At 42.7% G+C, this 9,844-nt stretch overlaps 1 protein-coding gene across 3 annotated transcripts; it reads right to left on the bottom strand.

Annotated features, from left to right (window-relative positions):
• Positions 1–929: 929 nt before the first annotated feature.
• LOC101786580 (uncharacterized protein At2g17340) lies at positions 930–9,466 on the bottom strand. 3 transcript variants are annotated; one of them, XM_004965292.3, is made up of 13 exons: positions 9,133–9,466; positions 8,972–9,037; positions 7,949–8,015; positions 7,802–7,870; positions 7,548–7,688; positions 7,155–7,283; positions 6,119–6,205; positions 2,965–3,039; positions 2,816–2,893; positions 2,645–2,722; positions 2,499–2,561; positions 2,312–2,394; positions 930–1,252 (listed from the first exon to the last, which is right to left on the bottom strand). In XM_004965292.3, the coding sequence occupies exons 1-12, from the start codon at positions 9,300–9,302 to the stop codon at positions 2,320–2,322; spliced, it is 1,098 nt and encodes a 365-aa protein (XP_004965349.1). In that variant the 5' UTR covers positions 9,303–9,466; the 3' UTR covers positions 930–1,252; positions 2,312–2,319. The 3 variants fall into 3 exon arrangements, with proteins under 3 accessions (XP_004965349.1, XP_022681572.1, XP_004965348.1); XM_022825837.1 differs by having other exon boundaries at positions 930–1,240; XM_004965291.2 differs by lacking the exon at positions 930–1,252 and having other exon boundaries at positions 2,062–2,394.
• Between the last annotated feature and the right edge of the window lie 378 nt (positions 9,467–9,844).

The raw sequence follows: 9,844 nt of genomic DNA, 5'->3' as shown, positions 1-9,844 counted from the left end.
GTCACTAAGGTGATCGCGATACGGTACCCTACTTGTGGGAAAAGTGTACAACCTCTGCAGAGTTAAAACCTATCCGGGTAGCCGTGTCCACGGCATTGGACGAGTTACGGCTCGGTCACACAACTAGCTTTTGGGGATGAATGATATTTACGGTGTGTGTGGGTGTGTGGAATTTTGGAAGTGTCCGGCAGTTGTGCCGTGCGTTACGGCGGACGGGGAGTCCGGTAGCGATAAAACTTGGATCCTTTGTGTAGGATCAACCCCACTTGATATATCGTTTATTAAAATGTTTTCATGAAACTTCTTTCAAATGAAACCCTGCATATGTCTAAAATTCAGCTTTATTGCAAATAAACCATAGCTATATCCTTGATGATTCATATGCATATTCTTGTTGTATCCCCCTCCGTGGATGGGGTTGGACTTGCTGAGTACTTTTGTACTCACCCTTGTGTTGTTGCTTCAGAGGAGGATCCGGACTTCGTCGCCGAGGACTTCGAGTAGGAGGTTGCGTCTGCACCCAATGCTGCCTGCGGTGTTGGCCCTTTTGCAGGATGCTTCCGCTGATGCTTAGTTCCGATTGCAGCCCAGAGTCCGACTGGACTGCAACTTGGATTTGTATTGTTATCGCTTTAGTCTTGCTTTGGGTGTGGCTTGCCCGCCCGCTCCTTCGGGAGTTGTACGGTTTCTGAACTATCTGTTGAATAAATGTGTTATCAACCTCCTGGGACTGATAAATTGGATCACATTTAGTCTCTACTTATGTGGGGACGCTTCACAGCTGGTCCACCTCAATCCAAATTGTATTCTCCACATTGCTATCTTTGTGCACCTATGCAAGGCTTTCTTAGGAATTCAGCCCCACTTTCAATTGTTCCGTAAGATATTCCGGGTGAAGCCTCAGCCAAAACTAGAGTGTACTGTAGTAGTAGGGGGCGTTGGAATTTAGATGCGGAAGAATAGTAGTAGCTTGTACTTGGAGTACGAGTTGTTGGAATCACACTTTGGGTGGAAGGAAAAGTAGTTCTACATTGGTGACCATGATCCAAAGCTGCCGAAGGTGACTCGTTACCGCCCAGAGTGGAACTACAGGTGGATAGACGAGCCGACGCACAGGAACAGTCTTCAAGTACCCGAGCTCTTAGGAAAGATTGCCCAATTGAAGAATAAGGACTGACAGAAATTGGAGTAGCCTTCAGTTTTATGAAGAGGTGAATTCAACCCTGCAGCTCCGCCACACCTGTTACAATGCCTGAACGGTGCATGAGCAAGCAAGTAAAAAAAAATGGAGCGGATTTAGCATTTCTTCAGTTAATTAACATCTGAATGAATATGAAACACCTGATCAGAATCCAGGAGATGATCTTGTCCCATGTCAGAACATCTCTCTCACACACGCAAATCCTCTCCATATCAACAACTACATCAACAGCCTATATAAACGGAGGAATCAACTGTGTCCCTACCAGGACCCGAGGGATTAAATCCTGACTCCAAATTGTATCAATCAGAAGAATCAGCTGTGCCCCTTGCAGGACTCGAGGGATGAAATCCTTACTCCAAAACGAATCAAGAACTCCATCCGGACTCCACGGACCGGATCCTGGCAGGGAATCAGAATTCCTATGTATAGATTGATCCAAGAAGGTCCAGTGACAAGCTAACCCTAGTGCCGGAGAGGAGAGGGGAAGGAAAGAAGAGGGGAAGGAAGAGGTGACGAGAAACTCACCGGAGAAAAGCAGGTGGACACCTGAGGAGACTGCAGCCGCCTGCTCGCTTCCCGAGAGGGGTCAGTGAATCCTGCTGGGATTGGGCCAGGTAGAAACCACGGGTGGGCGCAGGATGACCCCTGTGGATTAGGCCGCAATCCCTGCCATCTCCTGGCTGAAGGAACAAGGCCCTAATGTGTGCCAACCCAAACTTCAATGGCCAATACGGAGACTTTTTTTTATCTTGCCTTAACGGCGTTGTTCCATACTCCGTAGTCTAAGCGCGTTTCTCCGTCCCTTCCCTCGTAAGTAATATGGAGCATGGAACAATTTAATGTTTACCAATTACCACTGATGCATCGTAACCAATCATTGTAGACTATCAACGGGAACAAATACGAACTGAAGTTCAGATGTATCTCAAATCGAAGGAGGCACATCAAATTCATTCAAGCAACAATTTCCTAACCACCCTTGCTGACACTTGCACGAAGCCACATAGACAACTTATTTGACTCGCTATCACTCCTAATGCGAACAAGTGTTTCAGATGTTGAAAAAAATTACTGCACCACGACTCCGACAGGAGTTATCTGAGGTACCTCTGTGTTCAGGCCTCGTTAAACTTGAAGACGCAATCATAAAGTCTTCCTCCTAAAAATTGGGCGACTTCAGGGTGCTTAACCTGAAACGTATGCAAAGCAATGTTGTTTGCAAACTCGTATCATAATAATCTGCAACTAGTTGACATTATCATATAAATAACATGATAGCACAAGGAGAACACACCATTCCAATCTTGATCGAGTCACATTTCATTTGTGCATATAGGTTAGTTTCAAGTGCTCTTCCCTACAACACAAACCACCAGAAATTCAGCGAGAATGTCCTCCAAACAAAAAGAAATTAAAATGCATAGGGGCGTGAATACTTACCATGCCTTCTAGGACAACCAGGTCAGCATCATTTGCCATAAAGGCAAGTTCTGGTGACACACTAGACAAATCTATAACCTGAAAATCAACACTAATCAATTTAGTATCAAAGATAATGCCATAGTGAGGCTGCCACAGTGAAAGGCGTAGCAAGGTTCAACAGATTCTTACCGGCAGATCATTACCAGAGTTAGCAACAAGGAGGTCAGATGCATCCACACCTGCAAGCTTTCCATCTGCATCCTTGAGCTTAAAACAATTGCAAAAACAGGAGTCAGATGCTTCCATCCGAGATTATTTACAAACCTTCTCCTTCTTACCTTGTTTATAATCTCCATCAACTCTGGATAGGTGACATCATTGATCGAAGGCATGTCATTAGCAGCAAGTATCACCTGTAGCAACCAAGGTTCTCAATTTTATTGATGATACTAACAGGAAAAAATTTCATAAAGCTCAATTAATATATACAAAAGCGCAAGACAAGGAAATTTGTGAGGGCTGAGGCAGAAAATCTGTGAAATCCAAACCAGATTGATAAGTTCAACCACAATGTTTCAGCCTTCCCCAAGGACTGAGGTCGCGATGACTGGTACTGTATATTAGATACCCCCAACACCTTATTGAAGGATGTCTCTCCAGGCTGTGGGGAGAGGGTCTGCAGGCCGGCCCACTGCAGCAAACACTGGCGTGCAAAGACACAGGTAGCAAGTACATGATGGATAATATCTTCCTCCTCGCAGTGGGGCCACTGAGACGGGTGTGGGTAGTCACTAGACCCCATCAAGAAAGTTGATCAGCAGTCCAGCCCTATTATGTGCAACCAGCCACATGAAGAAACAACATTTGCCTGGTGCGCATGATTTCCATATTCACTCCAAAGACCTAAATAGAACTGCTCCATGGAATAGTCCCTCATAAACCGACTTTGCAGAATATTGTCGAGTAACCCAGAAACGTGCATCTTCTACCCCTGGTTGTTACAGTGAATCCTCCTTGTATGTCAAGAGACCTAATTGTGATCAGTAAGGACCTCAAGAACAGTATGCTTATTCACTCTTCTTTTAGGCACCATGATGTCAGCAATGACACAACCAGTGAGTGCTCCTTGTATTGTATGTCACAGACAAAATTGTGATCAATATGGGCCTCAAGAACAGTGAGATTGTTCACTCTTCTTTTAGGCACCAGTGCATCTGGGTCATTGCCACCTAGTGATCTTCATGAAGGCTGACTTGTTGCATGTCTTCTCCAGAAGCACCCAGGTTCCGGTCAAACTCCTCTGTGTAAGCATACATATGGAGATGAAGGGGACCAAGTCTATCTGGTGAAGACGCTTGACAAACCCACTATCGTTAAGATCGTTGAAGAGGTTACGGCACAATAGACTAAACATTATAAAGAATCACATCCTTAATAGCAAGTGTTTTGACTGACTGTAGAGATGAACTAGGATATAGTTCAGTGTCACATTCAAAGAGACTACTAACAGAGTGTCCTCCTTGCATTAATAGCTTTGAGGCTTGTTTAGAACTTCTTTAAAACCTCAATGGTGAGGCACACAACTAGAAGCAAGAACAGTCGACAACAGAATAATGGACTGTAGATCATAAAGAATCATGTTGCTAAGAACTAGGAAAATTTAGTTTCAACCTTGTCAATGTAAAGTCACTTGGAAGTAGCTAATACTTGATAGCATTCAAAGAGGGGATGCTGAAGGAGGTGTGGTCCCTGCTGTAATAACTAGAGGTGGCTTGTTGAGAAGTCTTGGTGTAGTGCAAATGTCAAAGATGAGGTGCACAATTGGAAGCTCAGCCAATATCCACTCCTCACAAATAAAAATGGGGAGAGGCTCAGCATCTAGAGGATGCAAAGGACACAAGAAGAGAATCAGAGTCATTATGACTCATGACATTTGATAGTGAGGCCATAACACACCCCTTCCTGACCAGTTCAAGGGAACTGCCAACCAAGAGGTGTGCCACACAGGGACAAGATAGCATTGACCATGTTAGCAAGCAGAAGTTAGCATCATGCCACCATGATGTAATCTGGTGTTTCGTTTTCCCGAACCTTCTGTGCAGGAGTGAGGTAAAGTTACATTTCGCTCTATTTGCTGTTTCACTTTCTTTAGTTTAGGACAGTAATAAGATGGTTTATGGAAATAGATGAAATTGAGTTTTCCACTTCTAAGGTAGAGTCAACACGTTGTTCATGCATTCATATTTGTTACATAGTCCCTCCATCCCGCAAAGAGTGTCCTTTTAGAAAATTTCAGACATAATATTAGTGGTGAGAAATGTCTGTGTTACCCCTAATAACTAATACTAATTATGATTGAAAATTGTGCTGTTTAGTTTTTTGGATTCTAAATAAATGCACGTGCATTGGAACATGAGAAATAGCATCAGTTGATCATTTGATTGGCTCTACGCGCTTCTCCATACGCTTTTTTTATTGGTGTGAGTGTTGATTTAATTAGATGAGATTTACTAGGAGATAAAAGAACACTCTTTGTGGGATAAATTTAGAGTCTAAAAGGACACTCTTTGCGGGACGGAGGGAGTAGTTGTTTGTGAGATCCAGTTTGTAGGAACCAAGGTTGCCAAATACTATGGTTGTCAGAAACCTACAATGGGCCTGTTTATATTCAAAGTGAGGTTTTCTGGAAATGAAGGGCTGCCCTAGCTATTTATCACTTAATAAGTATCACCATAAGCCCCATTGACCCCACGTGTTAGAAAAAGCTAATGAGGATATGCATGATTACTGATTCTACTTGCATCATCTTTGATATACAATTAGTTTTCCTAACGCACAAGAAGCAGAAAAAAGCTAAAACTGTTGTTTGTAAGAACCTGGATACCAGAAACTATTTAGTTAAAAATTTGCATGTGCTCATTTTTACTAAGAGGCAGTTTTTTTGCTTTTGAAAAACAAGTTTTATTAATACATGAATTCGTTGGAGGGTGCAAATGTTTAAGTGGTTGTTAGAGTGAAAATGGTTTTTGAAAATCATTTTTTTCTAAAAGTCAATATCCAAACAACCCCAGTGTTTTAAGCCGTGCAATCACAACACTCCTACGCTTTGAGAACAGAGCTCCTAAAGCTAAAGTATCCAAGCAGGTCCTAATACTTCTCAAAATATGACAATATGAAAAACTTGCCAAGTGCATATTCCATGCAAGTTATTGGACAGCTTAAAAGTAGCCCCTACAGTACCAGATGATTCACAAAGTGATTTCACCAAAAAAAACGTGATGTGCTTTCACTATATGCTCATAGCTAGAGTTCAGTGTGACTTGTTTTACTGATTTCAACATCATTAAAGGTTCTAAAGTTGGTAATGTGTTCTGGAGTGGAAAAAACCTCATTGAAACAATACAGTAAGAGGCCAAATCGTGTCCAGGCCTTCCAGGGATCAGTCTTCCACATCAGGGTAACAAAAGCAGAACAAAAGGTGTTAATACAAACCTTTGTGCCACGTCGGAGCAACTCCCTCGCAAATGGTAATATACCCAAGATAACATCAGCACCAGAGTTATCAACAAAAATAACTGCCTACAACATTTAATAGAAAAGGACTCAGATACCTATACACTTATGTTGTAAAATATTGTATCGTTATTATGATGTACAGAGGTTAAATATTGACTTTTATTGTATATATATATAAAAAATAATTTAACAAAATGATGTGCACCAAATGGGCTTCACCTAGAGTTGATGCAGATGATCCAGAGTTTCTACTAAGTACTATCAATGATGAATATATAAATAAAAAATCACACATCTAAGCGATGTGACAGAAAAATCAAACCCATTGGAAAAATTAGTTACTAGAGGCTTTTTTTAATGTTAAATTTCACAGGAAACAATTCAATTCGCAAATGAAGGGAGTTTTCCCTCACTTGAAATGGACCTTAATTACTTAGTGTCAACTGTTAAACAGTACTCCCTATGTTGCACTATGTTTGTCCATGGCCTCAGGAGATTATGTTTCACAATGTTTGACCATTGAGAATAACAATAATGCAGATATTGCAGTGTTTTCACTTTCTACCGTAATAAATGCTTTCAAAGAAGAGAATTAGTTGTACCATCTTACTTAATAGGGGTATGGATAGTCATTTCCCGTTAATTTGTTTTCCTTGTAAATCATATTTCCTTAATTAGTGGTGTACTCTAGACAAACATTGCGAAAGGAGGGTGCAAAATAACTATTTTTGTAAAGAGGAAGCATAAGCTGCTAGGATGTTATGAAGGAGCCAAACAGTACAGAATCACATTTACATGGTTACATAATGTACATCTGTGTACCAACGGTGAATAGTGATGCTGAGCCTATAACATATTACAGTGCAATTACATATGATGACATAATCAACAGCGAGGATACCAATTACACATGATGACATGAATAAAACAGACTCTTGCATACGGACATCTAGCTGTATGTTGCATCCATGTTGACATGTAGCAATAAAATTACAGTGCAATAAAATAATACCTTTTCCCATGATTTCTTGGTCCATTTACTCTTAAAAGCATCGAGGTCGTCAATAACCCAAGGTCGAGATACAAGATTCTGGCAACTTGCCAAGAACGACATGCCGTCTTTAGCAAAAACCTCTGCAAGCTTTAAAATACAAGAAACCGAAAAAGAGTTATTAGATGTCCCCACATGTAATGGCTTCACAGAATACAGAAGAGCATTTGTTCAACAATAGAAATGCTATTATTTTAAGAGAACTCAAAGGGAAAAAAATCAAGATGATTTGTAGATTCTACATGACATAATGTTGTTTGAGCTTCCACATAACAACAATGACAGAAAACCAACAACGAAAGTTCCATAACAAGTGAAGGTGAACAAGAAACTCATGCAGTTGATGATACACACCTGTGCAGATCCTAGATCAAAAATGTTTCCAGCTAAGATCCCCCGGACCAAGTTCTCAACTCTTTTCCCATCATCTTCAATTTCATCATTCCGCTGAACAACTCCCTCAAACAGTGACATAGCCTTGGCATTCTCCTCATCCTATTTATGATAAATCATTAAAGGAGAACAGGAAATTGCAATCACCTAAAAGTTATCAGAACAAATTCACAAAAAAAAGTCAAAGCTACAGACAGGAATTTGACAGAGGTTACCTTAACCTTCTTGAAGATATCCCTAAACCCCAGCTCTCTAAGTACTAGCTCACGAAGCCTACAAAGAAGCTTGAGATACATTTCAAAAGTTAAGTGCAAGTAATCCCAGTTTCTATTATTTCTCAAATGACTCTATCGATGTCATACTATGCAGTCCGGTGGTCCCCCATGGCTCTCCGGATTCTTCTTCATCTCTTCAAGCATCGCCGTGTACCTGCACCACAAAATAATATTTCAGAAGCACCATCATGTTGGTATATGAGCATTTAGTCTGAACCGATTGGAATACCAAATCAGCTTGCAATTCTAATTTCAGTTACAACCAATTCCCAGCAGAAATTAGCTTCAGTTGGTAAGTTTCTACTTGCTAAACCATGACACTTATTTTTCCACGAGCTAATTAATACTGGCAGTGAACCCTCCTCTCTGCACGCAAAGCCTGGTCTGTTTCTTGCAAACAACTATATAGTTTCGGTAAGTTTTTTATTTCTCAAAGAAGAGAATCTGGTAGCAGCAAGAAGGCTGGCTATGCAGACACTTGACGATGCTTGTTCATATCCCTTTGTACAGAGCATAGTACGCTACCATGAACATCATGTGTCAAAAGAGATACAGAATTGAACACCCAAATCCGAGTCAGATTCCAACACCCGTGTGCATGCCCATGTAACGTTTTCCCTCTGCTCACAAATTGTGGAACCTTACACCTGAATGAAGACACCTGTACTTGCATCCAAGTAAACACTGCATGGAAATCACTGGTAAATCAAGGCATTGGCATGGAAAAATTGTCTGGTCACAAACAGGCACATGCCAACTCCATGTGGCGTCAAATATTTGGCAAGTGATAGAGAGACATTTGGCATAAGGCAGAAGCAGGTTGTTTCCCAAATTAGCAATGATTTAGCAATGCAGCAACTAACTGCACACTAGCCAATTCTACTTGAGATGGCAGAACTTGCACACGAAACACACAGGCAAACACCATCCACTACCATCTCACTTCTCAGGCTATCAAACTAGCAGTACCTTCCTGCACTAACATGTTTTGGAAACTAACAAACAAGTGCCCTGAAAAAGTTCTAATAAAGCAGCACGAGCAACAATCCGATACTGATCACTGAACTGAACCCCAGCACAGACAAGGAAATTTAAAAGCGGCACCCACACCTCTGGGCGAACTTCTCCGCCTTGGCCGGTGCATCAGGCACGGTGGGGTCGTTCTCCGCGCGCTGCCTGCAAGTGCCATCGGAGCACGGTGGTGAGCCAGAACCGCCGCCAGGAACCGAAAAGGAACGGAGATCGGATCGAATCGAGAGCCGGGGCCTTACTTGAAGGACGGGACGGAATTGAGGAAGAGGTCGATCCACTGGATCTCCACGGGGGTGGCCTTGCGCGGGTTGTCGGAGGGGAAACGGTAGGGGATGGTGCAGGCGCGGTAGGTGCTCTCCACCGGCGCCTGCAGCAGAGGGAACGACACCGACGGCGACGAGCTCTCCATGATGCCCTCAGCCGCCGCCGACCGACCGGCTGATCGCCCTCCTCGTTAGGGTTTCCTCGGGTTCTCCGCCGGCCGCTGGAGGCGAGATGTTTTGATTGCTCTGATCGGGTTGGGAGTTGGGTTGGGACTTTAGTTGGGACTGAAGAAGCGGGGAGGAAGAGGAAGAAGAAAAACCGAAGCGCCGCCCGCCACAGATGCTGATCCCCGCGGAAGGGATGCTCCAGCTGATGCCCATGTTTGAAGTGGGCTGCTGGACCTCTTCCACCTGTTGTGGTGGGCTAGGAGGAGGCGGATGTTTGTGTGATTTTTAGCCCAAACGAATTTGTCTCAGCGGGGCGTGGCCCAGATTAATAAAAACTGAAGCGCTGTTGTTGGGATCAAGGTAGCCCTGCTAATTGGGTTGTGGCACAGAAAGAAGTCATGTACGACTGGAATTGATGTTAGAACAAGAGGAAATCCATTGGTTGCAACGTGCTAGAGCAAATTGGCTCAAGCAGGGGGATAGAAACATAAGTTTTTTCCACAACTTCGCAACCAAGAGG

Source organism: Setaria italica, chromosome IV, assembly GCF_000263155.2.
Source record: "Setaria italica strain Yugu1 chromosome IV, Setaria_italica_v2.0, whole genome shotgun sequence".
Lineage (NCBI taxonomy): Eukaryota > Viridiplantae > Streptophyta > Magnoliopsida > Poales > Poaceae > Setaria > Setaria italica.
The sequence above is the reverse complement of the archived record's forward strand: the minus strand, read 5'-3'. Positions and strand labels throughout refer to the sequence as shown.

Coding starts and splice junctions, on each gene's coding strand:
- LOC101786580 (XM_004965292.3), bottom strand. CDS start 9,302: ATGGAGAGCTCGTCGCCGTCGGTGTCGTTCCCTCTGCTGCAGGCGCCG. Junction 7,871..7,948: donor GGGGACCACCGGACTGCATA/GTATGACATCGA, acceptor ATGTATCTCAAG/CTTCTTTGTAGGCTTCGTGA. Junction 2,723..2,815: donor ACTCTGGTAATGATCTGCCG/GTAAGAATCTGT, acceptor GTTGATTTTCAG/GTTATAGATTTGTCTAGTGT.